Source organism: Hibiscus syriacus, unplaced genomic scaffold, assembly GCF_006381635.1.
Source record: "Hibiscus syriacus cultivar Baekdansim isolate YM2019G1 unplaced genomic scaffold, ASM638163v2 tig00002840_pilon, whole genome shotgun sequence".
Taxonomy (NCBI): Eukaryota; Viridiplantae; Streptophyta; class Magnoliopsida; order Malvales; family Malvaceae; genus Hibiscus; species Hibiscus syriacus.
This window is the reverse complement of record NW_024061947.1, coordinates 5,029,274-5,054,579: the sequence shown is the minus strand read 5'-3', so window position 1 is coordinate 5,054,579 and position 25,306 is coordinate 5,029,274. Positions and strand designations below refer to the sequence as shown.

General features: G+C 33.4%; 1 protein-coding gene across 1 annotated transcript; it reads right to left on the bottom strand.

Moving 5' to 3' along the window:
• Nucleotides 1–829: 829 nt before the first annotated feature.
• On the bottom strand, nt 830–7,563 carry LOC120151868 (protein SEMI-ROLLED LEAF 2-like). The gene is made up of 19 exons (XM_039164188.1): nt 7,405–7,563; nt 7,230–7,304; nt 6,983–7,098; nt 6,774–6,888; nt 6,566–6,694; nt 5,582–5,629; nt 5,099–5,271; nt 4,800–4,996; nt 4,398–4,690; nt 4,203–4,316; nt 3,651–4,070; nt 3,410–3,559; nt 3,029–3,107; nt 2,029–2,156; nt 1,719–1,919; nt 1,497–1,637; nt 1,336–1,434; nt 1,067–1,261; nt 830–970 (listed from the first exon to the last, which is right to left on the bottom strand). The coding sequence occupies exons 1-19, from the start codon at nt 7,546–7,548 to the stop codon at nt 830–832; spliced, it is 2,958 nt and encodes a 985-aa protein (XP_039020119.1). The 5' UTR covers nt 7,549–7,563.
• Between the last annotated feature and the right edge of the window lie 17,743 nt (nt 7,564–25,306).

Below are 25,306 nucleotides of genomic sequence, written 5' to 3'. Positions count from 1 at the left end.
ACCGCTAGGTTGACATTCAACTCAGACTATCGTCAATTTTTTAACAGAAAATGAAGATTTGAGAACATATGAATAGTCGAGTGTCTATTTTGTAACTTTTACTAATTAGAGGACTCAATAAAATAATACCTTATAATTTAGGAATTATTTTATAATTTTTAATAGTTGAGAGACTCAATAAAATATCATCCTCAATTCGGTACTTCATTTGTGTACTTTACCCGAAATACAGTTAATACCAAAATTTGAAAAATACTAGCCTAATTCACATCGCTAAAAACCAAAATCATTGCTCTTTTTTTTTTTTTTTTTTTGTCAAAGGCCAAAAACCAGATTTCAACCCAAACCAAGAGGGTAAAAAAATTTAAGCTATTTCGTTTTAAATACTTGCAATTATATTTATTGTTTATGTTATACATAAAATGATCGAATTGTAAATATGTGGGCGTCGTAGTCTTGAAAAGAAAATTAAGGATGCTGAGATTTGAAACCTAGTGGATAACAAATTATGTAAAATTTGTGTTAATATGAGTTAGATGAATGTAGAGGGGAAAAACAATGAAACCAATAAGATGCATATGAATGAATGGATTAGATTATGAAAAAAGTTACAAATTCAACCAAATGCTGGCCATACTTCGTATACCTAGAAGAAAAGGTGGTAGCATTGGTTGCAGAAGAAAAATCTTTGAGCTTCTATATCAGCAGTTCCACTGCATTTTTCAATCTTGGCTAAATAGGAGATGGATATTTTTACTCCTACCTGAAAGATTGGCAGGCATTCCGCTTTTTTTATTATATAATCATCAGTATCCGATCCATTACGAGATCAACAACCAGCAGCTTTTAGAAAGTTATCATATGGGGTTGAGGTTGGTAAACTGAAAGGCTGGAGATGGTTCTGGTACTCTGTGCCGACTGGTTGTTTGAATGGGTTAGTACCATCTGTTTGTTCGAGGACAGGACCAGTCTGCATTTTTAAGTTGCAACAGATGTGGGATAACACCACTCAACACATGCATGATAAATATAAACATGCATAAATTTCACTGAATCAAGGGCCTACCTGTTTTGTGTCATCAAAAGGATTTTGAAAAGATCCGCAGCCATTCAAGCTTTCTTGACTCAGATGGACAAGATCAGACATCTTCTGCCGCTTCCCAGTCAAGAGTGTCTCGCAATATTGAGCCATATCCATGTAAGACATGTCAGGTCTGGTGGAGACAGATTCTCTTCCAAACTGATCTGAAGTCTCCATTACCTGTGTCGATAGAGTGAATAAATATGTGTTCGGTCGCTTGTACTGTAAAGACTAGAGTAAAAAGAATGACATACTGAATCTAAGAGTTGATTGACATCCAGGGGTTTTGGAATTCCCTGTGACAACCCTGAATCCTCTTTGGTTTCATCTATAGAGGGAAATGGAGCTTCCTGCTGAGCAAAAGAAATCACATGAGTTCACAGATAAATTTCAAGGGTAGTGCAAGAGAACTTACCTCCTTAAAAGGTTTATTTTCTTGTATGCTAGATCCATCTACTTTAAGTAGTGAATCCATAGGCAAGTGAGCACCTAGAGGGCACACATCATCCGGCAAGAATTTAGTTAACAGCTGTGCCCTTGTATTGGACAATTCAGGCTGCGTGTATATTCACAAGATATTAGTGGAGGGTTATTAAAACAGAAATTACTAGTTCTTTGATGAGATAAAAGAGCTTACTTCTGATGAAATTCCCAAGCCTTTTAAGATCTCTGAAACAAGGCTTTCCTTGCGTTGCTCTGGGGTAATCTCAATTTGTGAGAGCATCTTTAAAGCCAAATTATCATCTTCTTCAGATCCATAAACATTTTTTGGTAGGTCAGGCCTAGTGTCCACTGCCTTCAACTTGCATTCTTCCACCAAGTGCAAGAATGGATCATCCTATTAATCATAGAACGACGACATATGTTTAATTTACGGATGGAAAATGCCAGAAGTAAAAAGCAAGGAAAAGAAAGTAGCGAAGATCATGAATGATAAGTTTTCATACCATTCTTTCTGTTATAGTAGCCATGGCAATATAGGCAATAGGAAGAATATTGAATGCCTTTGATGAAAATAGAATCATTGAAGTTGCCAAGGTGAAAAGAGATCTACGGCGCGATGGTGGAAGTGGCCCTGCAGCAATAGTGAAAGTTCAGAATAAGGAGATGATACCCCAATAATAGATGTCAAGTTCGTTGTTTCATTTTCTTATTTGTTACTTCTTCCAAGGACTGGTGTCATAATCTAATTAAAAAGAACCATCTTCCCAAATCCTTCTTACCATATCATGTGCAGCATTCATGAAAAGAGTTTATAAGAGGTTCTTAGGAGATAAAGGTTAAAGAAAAAGAAACCTAGTTTAAGGTTAAAGAAAAAGAAAAAGAAAAATAGTTTAGTTCTACTTCTGTAATTCTCAGCCAATAAAAGTACTCTGGTTCTTTTATTTTTAAAGTAAGCAATAAGAACAGAGCAATAAGAACAGAGTCTCTCTTCTCTTTTCATTCGAAATCTCTCTTTCTTTCTTTCCTTTTGAAATCCCCTTCCGTTCTTAGAATATCAACACTAGCATCTTTTATGCCAATCATAATATGCTAATACTGTCTAGTGATTGTGTATGTGGCAAACTGGCACTTGGTTATAAAATGCTTCACTTAAAAGTAAGATTTGAGAGAACAACCAGGCTATATTTCCCATTGGATTTATGTCCTTAAGAGAGCTTCTTACATTTCCAATCCATCAAAATTATCGCTTCCCTTTCTTTCTGCAGGAAAACCTTGGTGACATCCATGTATGTGCTAAACATGTCTGATGACTACTATGATTACAGATTAAATAAATTGTATTTTTTTCGTTTCATGCAAGGCAGACTCTAGTCTTCTACTTTTATTCTTCTCTAAGTATTATTAATTTTTTTTATTATTATTTTGGTGTTGTTGAAGAGTAACACAAGGGAAGCAAACACCAGTCAAACCCATGTGATTGCAAAGACAGCTATAAATCTGGACACTCACCTCCATTAAGAGCGATGCTTCGCAAAGAAAAGGCTAGCTGGAAACTACGAACGAGAGACTCATTGCCAGAATTCTGCATTATATTAAAAATCAAAATACAGAAATTAAACCTCCAGAAAAGAATGAATATCATCATTTAGATGTTGCCGACAAGCCAATTAGACAATCAACTAAAATTTTCATATAACATGCAATTAAAAGACTTGACAAGTTCTCCCATAGTCTACTACACAAATGACTCGCAAAGTTAAAGGTTCCGTGTGGGCCTACAAGTGTTTCGTTATGGGACAAAAATGAGCCCTAATACTCTACGTAGAATTACTGTACTTCTTTCTGCCCAAATTCATTTTCAGGAAGCAACAGTTGAGCGATTACCTTGGCTCGAGCAAAGATCATCACAAGGCTGTATGTATGAGCAATGGCTTCGTAGTTTTGTGGTGTATTTTGAGGAGAGACAGACTGTGCCCAGATCGATGAAAGCAAGAGACTAATCTGGGTGCTACTAAGCCGTAGAGAATCAAACTCCTGAAGTTTGACAAATAAAAATAATTACACAAAAATAAGTTCAGAAAAAAACAATTTCAGACACAATTTAGTGCTAATCATTTCAAGATACCGTATTTGAATTGCCTGGGGAAATTTCATCTGTTTCCAATGATACAGGGAGATGTCTTGAACTGTATGCTCGACTATAAGATGATTTCAAACGATTCAGAACCGTATTATTGCTGTTTCTAACTTCACCGTCACTAGCATTGTTTTCATTTTGTATAGAAGAACTCTGCCTTAAGAAGGATTTCTCCTTCTTTAGCTTCTCAAAAAGGGCAGCTGATGAAGAAAAGACAGAGACGGTTCTTGAAAGCGATCTTTGAATAACTGCGGCTTTGTTTGCTACTGAAGTAACAAAGGATTGGCGAGGGCAAACTGAAGTTGGCACAAGAACAACAGAGAAAATACGGTGAGCTTCGATTCGCGTTTCATGGTCAGGGTGGACCATAGCCGGGAGTAATTGATGGAACAAAGACTCGGGAAATGCCTATGGGAACAATGAAACACCATATAATTAAAAATACTGCATACAACACCAAGAAATGTTAATCACCAAAAAATCATTAACAATTATGATTATTACCTTGTTTATATAGGATGGATTTGGAATTGAGGCAACAACTTGAGCAGTGCGATAAACAACACAGACGGTTGTTCTGGCTATAACTGTAATATTCGGGATGTTCTCCAACATCACAGCCATAGCATCAAGAATTGGACCTGCATCTCCGACCTGTTCACAATAGCTAGCTCAATTTCAAACTATCTAATCTAATCATAATAGAACTTAGGAGTGACAAGAGAGTGGCCCCACCTTTTTTGATAACTGTACAAGGCAATTATCCACAGTTTCTTTAAAGCTCCTATTCCATTGTATAATTTCGGGTCCCAAAGTTGCATCACCGAGCGAGCAGTGTATGCTCTTTCGCAGATGCCTCATAACATCACTAACTGCACCAAGTATTGCTATAGAAGGTTCAACTTTTGAAAGTTGAGCTAGAGAGGTTGCAACCTCTAGAACTTGAAGTTGCATGTCAGGTTGTTTGAGAACTGTTTTGTGGTCAAGATGCTTAATTAATAAGGATAGCAATAAATGTGTGTTCTGTCCTGCAAACAGAGAAAAATGAATAAATAGCATTAGTTTCTCACAGTTGTTACAAGTAAAAAAAAATTATAGGAAAAAATAGACATATTGAATGTTGAAAATGCATGATACCAGAGCTCTCCAGTAAAAGCTGCATATCCTTTAAGACTGGAAAGGCAAGACCAGTTTGAAGAGACCATGAGTCCTCATTATCCATGTAACGAAACAATGACTCGAGAACACGTCGTGCTGTGGTAGCTTCCTTGGCTAGGTTTGCCATGTTATGTAAACAAACCTTGGACCAGAAGGAGGGATTCTGGGCATCTTCCCTGTGATAAGAGAAAAGAAAAAAGAACTCATTGAAAGGTAATTATTTAAAATAAATGAAGTAAAATACAAAAATGAATCAGAAACATGAGTCATGTGATTACACTGAGACATTTAGTTCTCCTTTGTCATTCACAATTGTGTCCCAAGAAGGAAATATTATGGGGACATGCCCCTCATCTTTTTGCACGTCTTCTTCCAACTGACTTTGGGCACCATTAGGATTCTCTGAACTTTTCCTTGGGTCTCCATAATTTTCCAAGACTACTGAAACAATCTGTTTTGATAATTAAAAAAAAATCCTTCTAAGATAGAAAATTAATTTGCCAAAATAAATCACCAATGAAAATATTCTGCAATGGAACAAACATGGAAATAGGCAGAAGGTAAGTTCGAACAACGCATTTGCATCATAAGAAAACAAACTGATCATACTTATATCTAGCTGCTCTTCCCATATCAGAGTTGATGATTTTCAAATGAAATCTATCGCTATAACAGAAAACATGAAGATATAGGCAACCAAGATAATGAATAACATGGCAATGAACTTGAAATGGTATGTAAATAGGTCTGAATCTGCTTACATTGTCAAATTCCACCGAAATGTGAGAGTGTTTTCCCATAAACCAAATCTGCACAAGAGAACGGATATCAGAATACTTCCATATACAGTTAGAACAAGAAGAAAATATAAGCTGTAAGAAAGAAACAAAAATAATTAGTGAAAAAGAAAATAGTATCGCCATTAACACTGTTTCCAAATTTAGTCTTCTATGTTGTTATGAAAAGCCTGAGACACAGTAAGAAGCATTGATAAAGATTTGCATTTCGAATAGCTCAATATATCAACCTTAGAATTCCACCTTTCCTTCTCGGAAGGAAAGTATATAAATAGGTTAGCTTAGAATGTGAATAATAAGATTTCTTCTCTTCAGATAACTTCTTAAATTATTATTTTCGTGACAGATTGTAGAGACTTCGATTCGAATTTAGAATTTAGCTTTCGCTTAACTCAAAGAAGAAGAAAAAAGGATTTAGGTTCGCTAAATTTCATCGCGAAACATCGAGTTTTCTGAGGCATTTCTCGTGGGCTGCTGTGAGATGAGGCTTGTTGTTCTCACCGGCGGCACACGGAGGTGCGCCGGAGGTTTTCCAACGGTATTGCAGTTTATGATGACCGCAGGGGCAGCACGTGGGATTCACACGCCAATAAAATGTTTTGTTTCTTCTTTACAAGCTGGCGCGTGGCGGCCTCCTGCTCGAAGGGTTCTTTTTCAATTGGCGGTTCAAATTAATCTGATACGCCCCGTTTCGATATTAATGAAAGAATGTTGTTTCAGGAAATGATGTCGTTTCACGATGGGAGTAAAATGTGTGGAAATCTATTATCTTATGCTGCATATTAGTTCTGTTTCTTCTAGTTTACTTTCCCAAAGCTTATATAGCCATTACTGACTTAATTATATGATTTAAGGTTTCTTTTATCATCTGTATCCCAGAAAGAAGAAACCCTAGGAAAAAGTTAAGATCATGCATTCCAAAAGAAGAGAAGGCATTTGAATGTATACCATTGAAGAAAGTGCTTGCAGCCCAGCAGCACATAGATTTCTTTCCCTTTCACTTTCTCCACCTTCTCCAGTTAATTGACATAGTTGTGGAATAAAGCCTTCTAACTTAAACATGCAGGTCCCATCCTCCTGCAGAATTTCACAAGAATTTTAAGCATGTTGCCATAGACATGCCAACGTTTGAAAATAAATGCATGCGTGCACCAACCTGATTATTCAAAAAATCAAAAAGTGTATGGCATCCGATGATTCGCATCTCATCATGCCGTGTTTGGTCCAACAGAGTCTGTATTATGCTCAACAAGCTACTGGAAAATAGTGGCCTACAAAAACAAAAGATCTCATGATGCAAAAGTCTTCATATAACCAAAAGATAAGTTACAAACCCTTGAATTTCGCAAGGAAAAAGAAACTCACATTTGCTCCTTACAAGAGATCAACAGTTTCCTGTAAATGCACATAACAATTTTCACTGATTGAAACTTCTCATTTCTCAGCTCCTTGTAACACCTCTGCTCAAGGAGACTAGTGATCTGATTATAAGAATGATTTACACGATTCATTAGCTATAAACTGTGCATGTTGCAGTTGCAGGAATAAAAAAAATCTTCATTTCTAATCAATTGAGATATGCATTATCCTGAGGCTTGCAAATATATTGTACCTTCGGGATGCGCAAAGGATTTTTGGCAGCGTATTCACATAGTTTTCCTATATTACGTTCATTCGGTCCTTCCCCCTATCAGAAGAAAATGAATTAAATTATATGATTTTATGTGAGGGACAAAGGCACGTAAGATTTTATACCGAGAGATCACAGGAGGTTTGAAAACACGAACCTGTTTACGAGGGAATATCTGGGAAATCATCTTCTTGTACCTCTTAATAGGCTGCCTGGACCTTGTACGTAGTCCAGGGCAAAGGAAACACAGGCTGCCGCATGCAGGCATGACATGCCTGGAAATGGCTCCGGAGATGCTCATTGTTGTTGTATTTATGTTTTTCTTAAAATTATATAATACCTAGGAATATTTTAATATCCTTGTGCTTTCTTTCCCTTCTAAGCCATTAAAAAGTTGGACTTCAATGTCCAGAAGGGAAAGAAAAGCTTTACAAAAAAAATGGGTACCCCTAAATCCAATCACCAAACTATGAACAGAAATCCTGGTTTTAAAACCAAATTTTTAAAGTTAATCTCCAAATCAAAACCAAGCTAAATAACTTCTGACTCACAGCTACCGTAACCTGGATTAAAAATTCAAAAGAAGAAGAAGAAGATTTCAACAAAATGCAGTGTTGAATCGAAGTTCGATAAGAACCCAACAAAATTGGATTGATTTTGGAAAGGGAAAAAAATTAATAAGAAAACGGATGGCAAAAGGTGGGGTTTTCATCAAACAATTTTTTCTAAAAATTCGAAAGATGCCTAGAATCATGCCAAAAATGGCTGGAAATCTAAGGCATTGCAAACAATCCCCGATTTTCCAGCCTTTGCACAAACAGCGAAATCCAATTAACCTCCCCTTCTAAATATATATGCTAAATAGAAGTCTTGTTGTCGCATGAGTTTAACGTTTGAAGCTTCCCAAATAATTTATTCTTGAGTTAACTACATGATTTATTTATGTTGTTTATATATTCTCTCAATTTAATATTACTTTTAATAAATTAAAATAAATTTAATCATTCAATCGAATAAAATATATTTAATAATTAAAATATATATTTTATATTAAATTATTTTGAAGTTAGATAATAATGAAAATATATTTAATAATTTAAAGTAATAATATAATATATTTAATAAATTAACATAAAATATATACTTTGAAAAGTTAAAATAATAATAAAATAAGTGTTTGATGAATGGCTTTTTGAAGAGTTTTTAGTTTAGTTGAATATAAATAATTTATTGGTAGTCAAATCAACTATTTTTAGTGTTTAGTAAACACTTTTTTAAAATAATTTATTGTGCAAAATAAGTTGAAAATGAAAACGCTGTAAAATTCAACGGTTTGGGAGAGTTTATTGTAAAATAAGATATTAAAAGACATATTTAACTTTATTATTTCAATAATTACATCCTTGCTTTTAAGCCTAATCTAATGAAATGCCCTCCATCCAACTATATTTTAGTGAACTTTTATTTTATTATTCTATTTTTTAGTTGTAGATTCTCAAATATATTTTAGTTAAGAAAATATAGCAAAACAAGAAAGTAGAAAAAAATGTAGTGTTGATAATTTATAAAAGGTTTATAATATGTATCAATTTCACAAGGTTAAGATTTGTAAATATTAAATTTAAAAAATATATTCAAAATTTTCAAAAATATTCACTATTTTTCTTGAAGAATTTTTAATTTCTTGTTAAAAGCATTTTATCCAAATAATTTCACTCAAATAAAGACTAAAGTATTATAAAACATATATGCACTTAACAATTAAACGTATCATATCTTTATTTGTCATTTTACCCATATCAGCTATCTACTAAATTTTTCTAAACACGTCTATATAAACAGATAATCAAATCAGCTAATCAAATCAGTTGGTCAACCATCCACTGGAATGAGCTACCAACTATCAGCTATCAGTTGTTTGCCAAACAACCCCAACATATTTTTGAAAAGTTTAAATTAAGTTAAAATAAGATAATATGTAAATAATATGGATCAAATGTGTGATTATACCAAAATACCACGTCACTTAATCTGTAAACTATTAACGACAATTAACCCGTGGTAACTATATCTTAATTAAATAAAAACAAAAGTGATTATATCTTAATTAAGCAAAAATAAAAGTTATCATATTTATGTTTTTTGAAATCAGTTAGAAAAAGTGGATAAAACACAAACATAATTGATCAATTATGTAGTTAACCCTTTATATTTTGGACACAACTTAATGGTATTATTATTTTCTGGACCCCTATGTGTCATCATATTAAATAACACTTCTTATTTATATTTATTTTATCTTTATTATACACATTGATATATAAATTATATAAATTTAGCAGCATTTATCAAATTGGTATTTTAATTTTCTTTTATGTCGAATTCACATCTGAATTTAAAAAGAATTTTCAAATTGATACTTTAATTTTAATGGTGGGTACCAAATTGAAATCTAAGCTAAACATTAAATATGATTTTAAAAAAAATAAGGTTTAGATACCAAAACAGAAGAAAAATAAGTTTAAATACGAAATTTGTAGTTTACCCTATCAAATAACACTCCATTATATTTATTTTATTTCGAGATAAAATACAGGCTTATTATACAAATTGGTATATAAACTCAACATTTTTTTTCTTAAATTGATGCTGTAATTTTTTTTATCTGGAATTGGCAGCCAAGCATGATTTTTTTTTTTTTTTTTGAAATTGGTACTTAAATTTTTTTTAAACAAATCAGATGAATATATGGTTATGATCAGCCATGGATCCATCTTTACCCAATGCTTATCATAAAATTTAAATTTTCTTCGCTTAGCAATTCATTTTATTGATTGTGTTCCCCCTAAAAAAAATTTATATTATTAATGCATGTGTTCATCCTAAAAATAGTTTTAGATTTATTATTGATTTTAATATAATATTTTAACAACCAAATAAGTTGTGACGTATGACATTTAATGAAGTCATTGTTTTGATTGGTCAATGAACATCAACCACTAAATTGACTGTTGAGATGTCAAGCCAACAAATATATTAATTTGAGAAAATTGCTAACTTTAAATTTAGGTGTATAAAGAATTTTTTTGTCTAAAAATAAGTGTTTAATATTTACAGCGTTATATTTTTAGGTGTATACCATTAAATTTAGGTGTTAAGTGACATATGTCAGAATTATAAAATTTTTATTTTAAAATAAAAACTTAAAATTATAATTTATTTTACGAAATTCAAATCTCTTTAAAATCACCCAAAAAAAATCCCAAAACCCTAGAATAATTTTCAAACTCATTTTCAGTCGTCGTTTATTTTACCTCTTACCATTATCTATGTCATCAAAAGATCAACTACTTATCGACTTTTGATTATTGACCAGTTGTCATCTTTGTCACTATCTTAAATCCCTAAATTTTTAACCCTAAATTTCTAACTTTAATTTTAATGGGTATTTAGAATGAATGGGTGGTGGGGAATGAAATATAGGATTGGTAAGAGGGGGAGGGGGAAAGAAGGGGCCGAAGGAAGGGAAAAAGGAGAAAAGCAGGATCAGAGGTTGATATTTTTAATATATTTTGAGTAAATCATTTTCACTAATTGTTTGATAAACTATAATTAATTTTATAGAAAATGATTTACATAAATTAAAAAAAGATTGGTTCGGTTAATACTTTAAAAAAAATATAATTCGATTAACGATTAAAGAAAAAAGTTCGGTTAAGTCGGTTAATAGTAATTCAATTCGATAGATGACCGATTAACCATCTAAACACCCTTAGTTTTAATTATTAGTATTTTATTAATATAATACTAAATTATTATATTAATGTTAAATATATAAATTAATATTACTCATTATTAATAATTTAATAATATTATATTTATAAAAATAATATATAATATTAATTATATCAATAAATTATTACGTATCACTAAATTAACAATATAATGTCATATATTATTATAATATATTTGAGTACATATTAATAGAATATTATAAATATAATATTATTAAAATTATATTATATGTATATTAAATATTTTAATAATTAATATTTTAAATATTAAATAAATAAAATAAGATTTTTTGAGTTTTTATACTATGAAGTGAAAAGTTAGGAAAATGTTTTAACGGAAAATCAGATGGTAAAACATTTTACAGAAAATACAAAAAAACTAAGAAAACAAATTACATTGAGAAAATCAATTACAACTATTAAACATTGAAAAATATTTTCCGTAAAACCAATTACAACTATCAAACACCTAAAAACATTTGTTAGCAAGTCAAGGCTGAGGGTGAAATACCATACTGAAATATGGATCTCTATATAAAATAATTGAAGTTGGTACCCCATGTAACCTCACGATCTCGATAATATACAGTTAAGCTAATCTTTCCAGGAAAAATCCATTTGTATCAGTAGAAAATAAGCGGATTTTGTTAGTTGATGTACTATAACCCAAATTGAATTATGTTTTCATCATGTTATCGGTAACCATGTTACAAAATCTATAGTGGCTCCAAATTTTAAGGGTAAAGATTAGATGTGGTACCTATCTAGTGTTTTGTGGATTTTGGATGAGAATATATAGTGGGGAGGAGCTTGAAGAGGATAAAAGTGTATCTTATTTATTTATTTATTATTTAGTTTTCTTATATGTGCTATTTGATGATTCCAATTTAGTGAGGGAAGAAGAACCTTCTCAAGCTAAAGGGAATGAGAAAGCTTAAAGAATAGAGCAAGGAGCTTCCTTTTTAGTAACCAAAGCTAAGGTAATGTATTTTTATTCTTAGTGTATCCATATGAACTATAATATTTAGATTTATGAGTTGGAAGCATGCTTTTATGTAAATAGTGTCTTGGATTTGGTTAGGATATATATGACTATATTGAAGTTGTAAATAAGGAATTATGTATAGAATACCCTAATGGCCATTAGTAGTGATTAGAGAAGTGAACAAACTTGTTTGAAACCTTTAGAACAATATCGATACCGATTGAGATTTTAGAGAATTTTGGGATAGAAATTCCAATAGTTGGTTTAGGTATCAATGTCAAAGAATGATATCGATATTACTCAGAAATATAGATACTAGAATATCAATATGAGAATCGTTTTAGCGTACACACCTATCAGTGTGGGAATCGTTTGAGAGTATAGGTAATAGAATATCAGTATAAGAACCGTTTTAGCATATAGGTACCAAAATAGTGGTATGGGAACTATTCCAGGGTATAGGCACTAGGATAGGTGTATTGGTACAAATTACAATAAAAGTGATGTATTGCACAGGATAGACACGTAAATAAAAAAGTGGTGATGTATTGCATGGGATACACACCCAATTACATTAAAGGTGATGTATTGCACGAGATACACATCTAAATATGAGAGTTGTGATGTATTGTACGAGTTACACACCTAAATATGAGAGTTGTGGTGTATTGTACAAGATACACACCTACATATGAGAGTGATGATGTATTGCACATGATACACACCCAATTACAATAAAGATGATATATTACACGTGATACATACCTAAATATGATAGTGGTGATGTACTACACGGGATACACACCCAATTATAAGAAATGTGATTTATTGCACGGGATACACACATAAATACTAGAGTGGTGATGTATTGTACGAGATACATACCTAAATACAAAGAAATGTGATGTATTGTACATGATACACGCCTAACTATAAGAATGTTGCTTACTGACCATGAGTAAGTTCATAAGGTTTACTAAAGCTTAAGAATATGATACTCCTAAGTATGTGTCATAACCATTTTTTAGGTGGAACAATTAAATATTATTTTAAAAACGATTACGACGTTATTTTGGAAAAATTGGATGATTTTGAATTGATTTGAATAAAATTGAAAAGAGTCGCCATCGACCTTTAGATTAGGCAGGTCGAATACCTAAAAACGTCTTTCAAATAATTTTAAGAAAACCATTTTAAAGACAAAAGGGGTCTACGTTTACCAGAAAATCGATTTGATGGGTCGGGAGTCGGTTACGTGTGGGGAAGGATTAGCACCCCCACAGCGCCCAAATTGGTACGTATCGCTTACATATCGTCGTGATGATGGAAATTATAAATCGAATATAAAGTTAATTACGATCCATTTATTGAAATTTAATTAATTTGCTTCGAGTTAATTATTTACAGAAAATTCTTAACTCGAAAAGGATATCGAAATTAGTAATCCTCCATCGGGAAAGCTAACTCGACTATTTCTTATCCATAAAGAAATTTCCCTCTTGATAAAATGCGAATCGAATAAAAATGAAATTAACGTTTGCATTCAAATAAAAATGAAATAAATACTAATTAAAAAACACATTACATTATTAAATAAATTAATTAGTAACATATACTCGACTTGTTGCAAGTTCTTATGTCGTTAAAATGCCGTACTTTCCACGCCCATTTTATGCATACGTGTTCTTGAAAATATAGTCGAATATTTCATATATAGATAAAAATATAATGAACATAAATGTAATTGGAAATACAAAATAAGATATTTACATTAAAAGAAATTAAAAACATTATTTACAAAATCCAAATAATTACTAATGAGTAAAACACATCCATACATAAATGTCTAAAAATAAATTAGTAAATATTACAACCAAAATAATATAAAAACATTTAAGGGGCTAAAATAATATAAACAGAAACTTAGGAGGCTAAACAGCAAAAACAGAAAGTTAATGGACCAAAATAACACTAACCGAAATTTAAAGGACTAAACAAAAAATAAAAATAATTTAGAGCCCATATCACAAACATTAAACAGTCAATACTAGAAGTGAAAATAACCCAAAAGTAAGCTTATGACTAATCGAAATTTCAGAAACATGGAGGATCAAAAGTAATTAAATAAAATGTCAGACAGTGACCAAATAGAACATTTGCAAATATGATGGCTAAATTCAAACGTCTACAAAATATCACAACACAAGACTTAAGACTAAAATGAAACTATTACAAACATAATGGCCAAAGTAAAATATGAGTATAATAATGTAACATGTAATAATAGGACTAAAATAAAAATACATAAACATAATGGACTAAATTAGTAAAAGCAGAAATTAACAGGGCTAAAAAAATAATTACGAAATAAACAGGGCCCAAATCACAAACAACAACTAATACAAACATCAGAAATGTGAATAAGCCATAAACAATGCTTAGGACTAGATTGAAATTAAAACAAACATGAAGGCTGAATAATATTAAACCAAAAAGCAAAACAAGGATTAAAATAAAAGATTTATAAATATGGTGGCCAGATTCGAATACCACAGAAAAAATACTCAATGAGCTAAAACAGTGACTAAAATGAAATAATTACAACTATGAGCTCAAAACAAAGTATTTACCCAAAATACAATAATGAACAAATAGGGATCAAAATGAAAAGATATAAAATATCAGGCCACCATTATAATTTAAACAAACACCATAATAATAAGTAAATAAGGACTGGAATGAAATACATAAAATATACATTACTTAAATACAAATATACTAAAATAGTATGGCCAAATTGAAATAATATCATAAAAAAAAAAATTAAAACAGATAAGGACTAAATTGCAACGTTAAACAAGATACGAGCTCAAAATGAAAGGCCATTAAACTTCCATTCATGAAAGAAACCGAAGGTTTACAAACTACAAGGACCAAATATAACATTAACCCCTAAAGTCCAGGACACGGGTAAGAGTTTACAAAGGAGCGAGGACTAAATGGGATATTAACCCCAAAAAACCCAGGCGCTCGGCCTCCCTACGCGACGTCGTTTGACGTCTGATACATAACCCTTTTAAGGGTTATTTTGAAACCCTAAATCATTTGCCATATACCCATTTTCCTCAGCCGTTCGACCACCCCTCTCCCTTCTGTAATCTCTCCCTCCCTCGCTGCCGAAGCAGAGCACTCAACCCCGGCCACCGTAGAACGGTGGCCACGGGGTCTCACAAACTACACAGTTTTCCCCTAAAATCGACTTGAAACTAAACCCCCACTCACAATCAAACCCGAAACCCCCAAATCCGAAAGGGAAAAAAAATACCTCCAAAGATAGAGCCTAATCACCCCGATGAAGCAATGGTGGTCGGTTATGGGTAAGCTTCGGTCCCTCCCTTTTTCCTTTCTGGTTTTTTCTTTTTCTTATTTTTTTTTTTTGAAACCCGAATGCCCCCTTCACTTTGGTTCTATATCTTTCTTTTATCCTCTGCCCCTGATTGCTGATGGTTGTCCTTGCATGTTTTATATGATTTTCTTACTGCCATCGAGAAAGAAATAGGGTATGAATACCCTATTTCGGCTAGATTGATAACCCCCGATTGCCTCGGGATTTCTAGTCCTTGTTTGATTTTTGATTAATTTTTTACTGTTGAGAGCTTTGGTCACTGTTTGGTGCAGGTTTGAGAACGGCGGTGGCTTGGGATCGTCGGCGGCAGCTCACTCGGCTCGGGAGTGACTGGTGAAGACCACGCAAGGCTGGGGAAGCCAAATAGCCAGAGGCGGCTGGCTGGCTGGCTGATGAGTTAGGGTTAAAAACCCTAATTACTTGGGCTCGTGTTTGGGCCTTGGTTGGGCCTTGGTTGGACCTTGTTGTATTGGGCTTTGGCCTGCAAAATATGTAAAATGTAATATTAATAATATAATAATAAATAATAATAATAATAATAATAATAATAATAAAATAACGATAAAAAACCCGGACAAAAACGGGTGTCAGCTGCCCCTCTTTGCACATTCTTGTGTTAACAAGAATAGGGCAAAGATGATAAGACAACACGTTTTTGTCTGGTTCTTTTCCATTTATACATAGAAATTGGATAATATTGGTTGCTGGGGACGACACTGCTCATACGTGATGAAGATTTCTTGGCCATCTAAAGGTGATAACACGGTTCCTACGTGACGAGGACGGCTGGTTATCTAAGGGTGACACGGCTCCTACGTGATGAGGAGATCTGGTCACTGATGACACGGCTCATACGTATGAAGAGTTCTGGCCATCTAAAGGTGATAACACGGTTCCTACGTGATGAGGACGGCTGGTTATCTATGGTTGACACGGCTCCTACGTGATGAAGAGATCTGGTCGGGGAATGACACGGCTCATACGTGATGAAGAGTTCTGGCCATCTAAAGATAACACGGTTCCTACGTGATGAGGACGGCTGGTTATCTATGGTTGACACGGCTCCTACGATGAGGAGATCTGGTCTGGGGATGACACGGCTCATACGTGATGAAGTTCTGGCCATCTAAAGGTGATAACATGGTTCCTACGTGAGGACGGCTGGTTATCTCTAGGATAATGGTTTCAAAGGAGACCAACTCAAAGATGTGTTTCAATAGAAACAAACTCAAAGATTGGATTTTGATAAAAATTGTCTCAAGGGAGACGAATTCGTTTCAAAAGAAACGATCTCAAGATATTTGCTTTATTTCAAGTGAAATAAACTCAAAGATAAGTTTTTCCAAAGCAACTGTCTTGAAAGAGACAAAATTCGTTTCAAAGGAAACAACCCAAAGACGGCGTTTAAGGGAATTGTCTCAACCGAGACAAAATTTGTTTTTTTTTTTTTTTTTTTTTTAAGGGAAACGTTCTCAAAGATCGGTGTTTCATGAGAAATTGGCTCAAATGAGACAAATTCATTTCAAGAGAAACGATCTCAAGATGTTTATTTTGTTTCAAGGGAAACCGATTCAAAGATGGTGAATTTTGTTTCCAAAAATAAAATCAAAGATTTTTCTCAAAGACTGTCTCGAGAGACACAAAATTTTGTTTCCAAAAAGAGATTCAATGATTTTTTTTTTTTTTTTTTTTTTTAAAAGACATTGTCATAAGAGACAAAACTTGTTTTTCAGAAAATGGTATCTTAGTGAGACGAAATTTTGTTTCCAAAGAAATAGACTCAAAGATTTTTCTTCAAAACAAATTGTTTTAAGGGATAAAACATTGTTTCCAGAGAAACAAGCTCAAATGATCTTGTTTTAAGAAAATGCTTCAATAGAAAATGTTTCAAGTGAAACGACTCAAAAATGGTTTTATTTCAAGTGAAACAAACTCAAAGATTTTGTATTTCTAGAGAAACTGCCTCAAGAGAGTCAAAATTTGTTTTAATAAAAACAATCTCAAAGGTGGGTAATTTTAAAAGAAATTGTCTAAACGATCTCAAATATGGGTATTTTCAAAAGAAGTTGTCTCGAGAGACAAAATTTTGTTTCAAAGGAAACAAACTCAAAGATTTTTTCCAAAAGAAATTGTCTTTAAGAGATAAAATTTTGTTTCAAAAGAAACAGACTCAAAGATGGATCCCATCTTAAGTGAGACCAAATTTGTTTCAAATGAAACAATCTCAAAAGTTAGTTTTTTCATTAGAAACCGTCTCAAGAGAGACAACATTTGTTTTTAAAGAAATTGACTCAAAGATGATTTTGTTAAGAGAAACAAACTCAAAGATTTTCAAAATGAACATATTCAAAGATTTACTTCAAGAGAAACGGTCTCAAGAGATACAAAATTCATTTTAAGAGAAACAGATTCAAAGATTTTTTTCAAAAGGAATTATCTTAAGAGAGACAAAATTTTGTTTCAAAAGAAACAAACTCAAAGATTTTTGTTTCAAAAAATTGTCTCAAGAGAGACAAAACTTTGTTTCAGACTCAGAGATTTTTCACGAAATTGTCTCAAGAGAGACAAAACTTTGTTTCAAAATAAATAGACTCAAAGATTTTTTCAAAAGAAACAACTCAAAGATATTTATTCAAAAGGAACAAACTCCAAGATTTTATTCAAAAGGAAAAACTCCAAGATTTTTTTCAGAGAAACTGTCTCAAGAGAGACAAAAATCGTTTTAAAAGATTCAAATATTGTCGATTTGGAAATAATCTCAAAGGGTTTTCAAAAGTGTTTATTTGTTTCAATGAAACAATTTCAGGATTTGTTAAAAGGGGAAACTGTCTCGTGCGAGACAAATCAGCTTTGAAAATCTCAAGTGATATTAATTTTGCTTTAAGTACAACAACCTTGAAATTTGTATTATGAGAGAAAATGATGTCTCAAGCGAGACGAAATTTGCTTTAAGATATAGTCTCAAATGAGACAAAATTTGTTTTTAGAGAAATTGTCTCAAGCGAGACAAAGTTTGTTTTTGAGAAAACGATCTCAAAGTGAGATCAACTTTGTTTAATGTGAAACAAATTCGAAATTTGGATCTCAAAGGGAAAAGGTCTCAAGCGAGACGAAATTTGTTTTGAAAGAAACAACAATCTAAGGTGAGATTAATTTTGTTTTAAGTGAATCAAATTCACAATTTGTATCTCAAAGGAAAATTGTCTCAAGCGAGACGCAATTTGTTTTAATATTCTCAAAATTTGTGGAAAAATGTCTCAAGCGAGACGTAATTTGTTTTAAAGAGAATGTTGTCTCAAGCGAGACAAAATAAAATTTGTTTTTAAGAAAACTATCTCAAGTGAGACGACACTTTATTTTTTAAAAGAAAATAATCTCAATAACTCAAAGTTTATCTATTGATTCCTGCATGTTGAGGAACATCTTCAGAAGATCTGATTGTTGACTTCAGGAAGCCAAATATGTGGATTGCATTGTTCTTTCAGGTTGAAAACACCTGGTTATTTCCGAGCTCCAATTTCCTGAAAAGATCAGAATGATGCAATTTTGACTAACTATTTTGGAAGTTATGATAGATGTCAAGATGAAATTTATTTGATCTTCTTTTATTGAATTTGTCCTCCAGCGAGGAGAAAAATGTCTTTAATACACATGATGATAAATGTTTGATGCAAATTTATGTATCATGTATGTATGTGTGTGTATGTATGTATGTGGTATGTATACTTTTCTCGATCTAGAAGGAGAATGATCGCGAGAGCAGTCTTCACTCTATCATTGATTCCACTTGTCCGTATTTCCACCAATGTGTACTCCTACAAACCTTGACCTGAGACCATTTGTTTATTCCATCAAATTTTGCCCTAAAATTCAGCTTCTCTTGCCCCAGCTTCGATCTTGAGCTTCAGATAGATATTTTTTTGAATTCCAAGAATTGCCTCCAGAGAGATTATCTTGTTTGAAAATGTTTTTCTTCTTCTTTTATTTCCAAAAGTCTGAAAATATCAATAGTTTTGAAAAATGTTTAATCAAAAGTTTTGAAAATATTACTCCTTTCAAAGTTTCACAATTGACAAATCATAAAACAAGAGTTCATTGGATATCAAATAATTAATTACTCTTTTAATCCTTCAATAAATTATAGCTATTTGACAAGTGTCAAGATCAATGCTATCTTTGAGAGACGGTTAAGTAAGGAAGGATAAAAAAGTCTCAAGTGGTTATCTTTGATCAAAAGTATAGTGTTCTCATTTATTTGATGTTCTTTGATCTGATGGAGTAGCTTCTGTACTCAGTTATTGGAAGTGTTCTCTGACTCCCAACTCTCATGTTCTCATTCATGTAGTGATGCCTCATCAAGGGATTTAAGCAATCGTCTCCTATGTAATAATCTTCATATTCGAGCCGCCCCTTCAGGTTTTCAACTCGAATCCTCCTTTGGTTTCAAAACGTTACTCAGAATTTACGTCTTGAACCCCCCTTTGCTATTTTTTATCTATCATGCATTAAAGATTTTAGAAAACCTTTTGTAAATAAAAGATTAATCCTGATGAGCGGGATGAAAACTGTAGATAGTCTCTTCTGTTTAGAAATCCATGTATGATTAGAAGGGACTTGTAAGGCACGTAATGTAGGTCATGGTTCAGGGTTATGAAAGAAAGGGATAAAAGGCCCAAACATGTGTTTTAAGGGTATTTGAACCAAGGATCAATTAACTCTGATGCCTTCGATCTTGTTTTGCTCAATTTGAATCTACTCGCATGTCTTTCTCTTGATGTCTTATGATCTTCGAGTCAAATGATTCTAGAGTTATTGTGTTTGATTAATCTCACGGTTTGAAGCTCAATGCGTCATTTAAGTCAGGAGACTCTTTGTCTGTGTTCTTTGTCTTCTTTTGTTCTTTGCTTTTTCTTTGATTTTTGCTTTGATTTTTCTCTTTCTCTTTGTTTTTTTCTTTGGTTTGATCTTTGCACTCTGCGTCTGGTTCACCTTTCGGTATCTCATTTGGATCAATTCTCTTCACTCAGATTTCCTTCACATTGCCCCCCAGTGTGGAGGGTGATCCTTGGTTAGGGTTGAATCGAAAGAAAATATCATTCAGGCTCAAAGGGGACACAAGGGATATATTTTCTCCTTTTGTGAAGGGATAAAGAAAGAAAGCCGTTCATCATCTCATACACAGAAGTCCTTGCAGAAGAGGTATCCCCAGGGGGATAGATTTTCAGGATTAATTTTATTTAAATGAAAACAGTAATTAATGCATGATAGAATTATTTTGAATGAATTCTATTTTTTTCTCTTCGCTTCTTGCTCTCAACATGTCTCAATTGCTCATGCTCGTCTTCAGAAAATTGATGCGAGATGCCCCACACTGTGTCTTCTTTGTAGGAAGGTTTATGTTCAATTGAACATCTTGTACTCAATGTCTGTAAGTTTTATTGTAGAAAAGTTGGTTTTACATCTAAGAAGACGATGATGACTTTATTGGCTCAAAGAAAGGTACGTGTATGACTTTGTGTCTCAAAAAATAAATACAGTGTTTCAAGGTGGAAGAATATTTCAAAGTCTCAAAGAGAGGGAATGTTTCAAGGTCGAAAAGATATTTCAAGGTCTCAAAGAGATAGAATGTCAAAAATTGGTTATTTGGTAGTGACCAGGAATTATTTCAGGTAAAAAATCGAGAGATTTTATTTTGGGGTTTAGACGGATAAGATAGGTCTAATCTTGCCATATGTCAAAAATCTATAATTCTTGAGAATTAAAAGAATATGTAATTCATTCGATATTCAAAGACTAAGACTAAAATTTGTTCAATTATTTAACCTTAGAAGGTAGCATCATTTCAGTCATCAAAGATTAAAAATATTTAAGCAAATATTGAAGAAAGAACAAAAACGAGTTCAAACAATCAATCTCTATGGATGCAAGTGGTTGATGCAATGACTTCTCTGGCTTAGTATTAGGATACCCCTGAATAAATCATATTATGGATTTTGTGCTTTAGTGTCTTGCCGTTGTCATGGTATGCCCCGAGCTCCCAACATGATAGCTGCATATGGCGTTAATATCATGGCCTTCAGGATGGGGTCTCTTGGTTTGGATTGAACTGGAGTCACAATGTTCCTCTCAACTAGCATTGGGAGCAATTCTTTATATGTCCTTGGGAGTGGATTGATGCGACAGAATGCCTTATGAGGTTTGGTCCCCAGATTAGCTAGATAAGATCCTTCAATGCTACTATCATCTCTTTCCTCATTGTCGGAATGACTAGTGCCTCCTATCTGGCTATTTTTATTGCTCTTTCGATCATTTCTCCACACACATGATGTTAGAGAACTCTTGTTGGCAGCTCCTATCATGTACTCGATATATGGAGACTTCAACGTATCAATGAATAGAGTGATGAACTCTCTTCAGTCATTGGTGGATGCACTTGAGATGCGACATCTCTCCATCGTTGAGCATATTGTCGGAAGTTTTCACCATTCTTCATCTCCATATTCTGTAGTGTTGTTCGATCAGGGTCCATATCGATCATGTGCTTGTATTGGCTCAGAAAGCACTAGCCAAATCTTTCCAAGAGCAGACTTGAGAACGACTCAGTTGGTTATACCACCTAGAAGCAGGTCCAGTCAGACTGTTTTGGAAGCAGTGGACCAACATCCGATCATTTTTGGTGTATCCAGACATCCTTCGAATAAACATCGTGAGATGGACATTAGGGCAACTGTTCCATTGTACTTCTCAAAGTCGGGCATCTTGAATTTGGGCGGAAGCACCAGGTCAGAACTAGCACTAGTTCTGTTGCATCCATCCCGTTGTGAGAGCTTTGTCCTCTCATTCCATGGAATGTCCCTCTGCAACCACTGTTTCAAATTATCTGGGATCTCGTTCTTGGCTCTCTCTTCGCTAGGTGACTAGGAATCCGGTTGGGCGAGATAATTGGTTGTGAACTAGCCTGTGCCTTCACACATTTAACTGTTTCACGAGTCAATGAAATCTTCTCTTTGCCTTTTCCTTGGTTGAGCTCAGCCATCTTTACTACCATTTGGCCAACTAGGTCTTTTTGGTTTTGCAAGATACGATCCACGGTGGTCTTTTGCATTTGCTCCATTTTAACCTCCCACTCAGCTTGTATCTTCTGCAAACTCTCTTCCAACTCTTTCTTCAGTGCTCAAATTTTGCATCCATTCTCAGTACCATGTGAATGCAGTTGCATAGTTAGAGTGCTTCCTCAAAGTTTCCCGCAAGGTATATTAGCGTGTAAAAACACTTAAATGAATGTTATGCATAATGCAATGATGCAAATGCAAATGCGGAAATGTTGATCCAACGATGATATCGTAGAACAATTTCCACCAGAGATAAAAGTTTTCATATTACAAGACAATCCACTTTACAGACATGCCTTCGCTTAGATGCTGAGTCTGAAATAGATCACTGCTTCGTCTCGGATCTTCATCCTTGAAAACGATGCCCCTCAAGCGTTCTGTAATCTGACACCATTAATTCCCCGGCGGTGCTGAAGTCAGTGCGTCGCTCCTTGATGGTAACAATATTATAGATGAGAATATACTACTGGATATTCTTTGGCTCAATGGATCATCGTTTTAGTCTTGAATGATGCACAATATTCGAGCTCACTGCTTCGTCGTATCTTCGTATTTGGAACTAATGCCCCTCAATGCTTTGTAATCTGACTCCGTTAATGCCCCGATGATGCTGAGGTCAGTGCGTCGCTCCTTGATAACTAGTGATGACATGATTGTAGATGAGGCTATACTGTTGGATTACTCATGGATCAGGATCATCTCTCCAGTCTCGAATGTTGCACGATCTTCGAGCAGTCTCATTCTTGTACTCTGCGAATTTCTTTTTAGCCTTCGTGCATGTCTGTGTACTGACTGCTTGATTGAAAACTTTTATCTCTTCTTGTGAAGATTTTCTCATGGATATCCCCTTGCGGATCACACTTTTTGCATTATGATGATGCAATGCAATGCAATGCAAATGACAAAATGACACAAACAAAGAGAAGAAATAAGTTATATACACAAACAAAAAGAAATAAGTTAGTACATGTAAAATAATTGATACAAATAAAAATGTAATTCAGAGATGGATATAACACCTACCCCGTCATGATATCTACCCAAACATGCTTTCAATTAAATAACAATCCTACCCGACATGCTATCTACCCAAAATGATCTATTTTCAAGAAATTGGTCCTAACTGCATGGTATCTAGTTCGCATGCTTTATCGGAAAAAAATATTCTACAAATTTAAAAGGTTAAGGTTTAGAATCGTTCCTCCTTCGTGTACACCTATTTTGGGTACCTACTGACGGACAAAGGTTCAGTATGATTATACCTAGGGTGCGTTCGACGGTTCATTATATGCTTGGTTTGGCTCTAACGGGAAAAGGGTACTCGAATTGTCCTTGATGTCGGTGCCCCCTTGGGCTGCCAGACCCTCGATCCTCACCCATTACAGGTTTCAAACGGAACGAGTTCAATTCGAGGGGATTCACTGTCTTATACCCGTACGAGGAATAATCCCTAAGAAGTATAAGTATCCCATGGGTTATTTGCTAAAACTCATACGAAGAATAAATTCTTACGAGAGTGAAGCATTCACCCCAACTAATTTGGATCGAAGCTCGTGTCTAGAGCTTATGTTATGCCAATGCGAGTGATGTGAGGAGGAACATACTTACCTTCGACTCAAAAGGAAAACAAAACAAGGAAAATGATAAAATCCTGACAAAGCTGAAAGCCAAAATAAAATGTTAGTACGACAAAAAACGACAATTAAAATTCAATAAACGGGTCATAAATTAACTAAAACTAGAAATCATAATTTCCACCAAGATGACAATATGTAAACGACATACAGCCTGACTCTCTAAAAAAAGGTCCCCAGCGGAGTCGCCAAGCTGTCATAACCATTTTTTAGGTGGAACAATTAAATATTATTTTAAAAACGATTACGACGTTATTTTGGAAAAATTGGATGATTTTGAATTGATTTGAATAAAATTGAAAAGAGTCGCCATCGACCTTTAGATTAGGCAGGTCGAATACCTAAAAACGTCTTTCAAAATAATTTTAAGAAAAACCATTTTTAAAGACAAAAGGGGTCTACGTTTACCAGAAAATCGATTTGATGGGTTCGGGAGTCGGTTACGTGTGGGGAAGGATTAGCACCCCCACAGCGCCCAAAATTGGTACTGTATCGCTTACATATCGTCGTGATGATGGAAATTATAAATCGAATATAAAGTTAAATTACGATCCATTTATTGAAATTTAATTAATTTGCTTCGAGTTAATTATTTACAGAAAATTCTTTAACTCGAAAAGGAATATCGAAATTAGTAATCCTCCATCGGGAAAGCTAACTCGACTATTTCTTATCCATAAAGAATATTTCCCTCTTGATAAAATGCGAATCGAATAAAAATGAAATTAACGTTTGCATTCAAATAAAAATGAAATAAATACTAAATTAAAAAAACACACATTACATTATTAAAATAAATTAATTAGTAACATATACTCGACTTGTTGCAAGTTCTTATGTCGTTAAAATGCCGTATCGGATCGTACCACTTCGACCAAATGGTACTTTCCACGCCCATTTTATGCATACGTGTTCTTGAAAATATAGTCGAATATTTCATATATAGATAAAAATATAATGAACATAAATGTAATTGGAAATACAAAATAAGATATTTACATTAAAAGAAATTAAAAACATTATTTACAAAATCCAAATAATTAACTAATGAGTAAAATACACATCCATACATAAATGTCTAAAAATAAATTAGTAAATATTACAAACCAAAATAAATATAAAAACATT

Bases quoted from the DNA above. Each gene is read 5' to 3' on its own strand.
- LOC120151868 (XM_039164188.1), bottom strand. From the start codon at position 7,548: ATGAGCATCTCCGGAGCCATTTCCAGGCATGTCATGCCTGCATGCGGC. The intron at 4,317-4,397 runs GTGGGGCCACTC...TATTGTGAACAG, and splicing joins TTGTACAGTTATCAAAAAAG to GTCGGAGATGCAGGTCCAAT. The intron at 3,560-3,650 runs GTATCTTGAAAT...GTCAAACTTCAG, and splicing joins CCCCAGGCAATTCAAATACG to GAGTTTGATTCTCTACGGCT.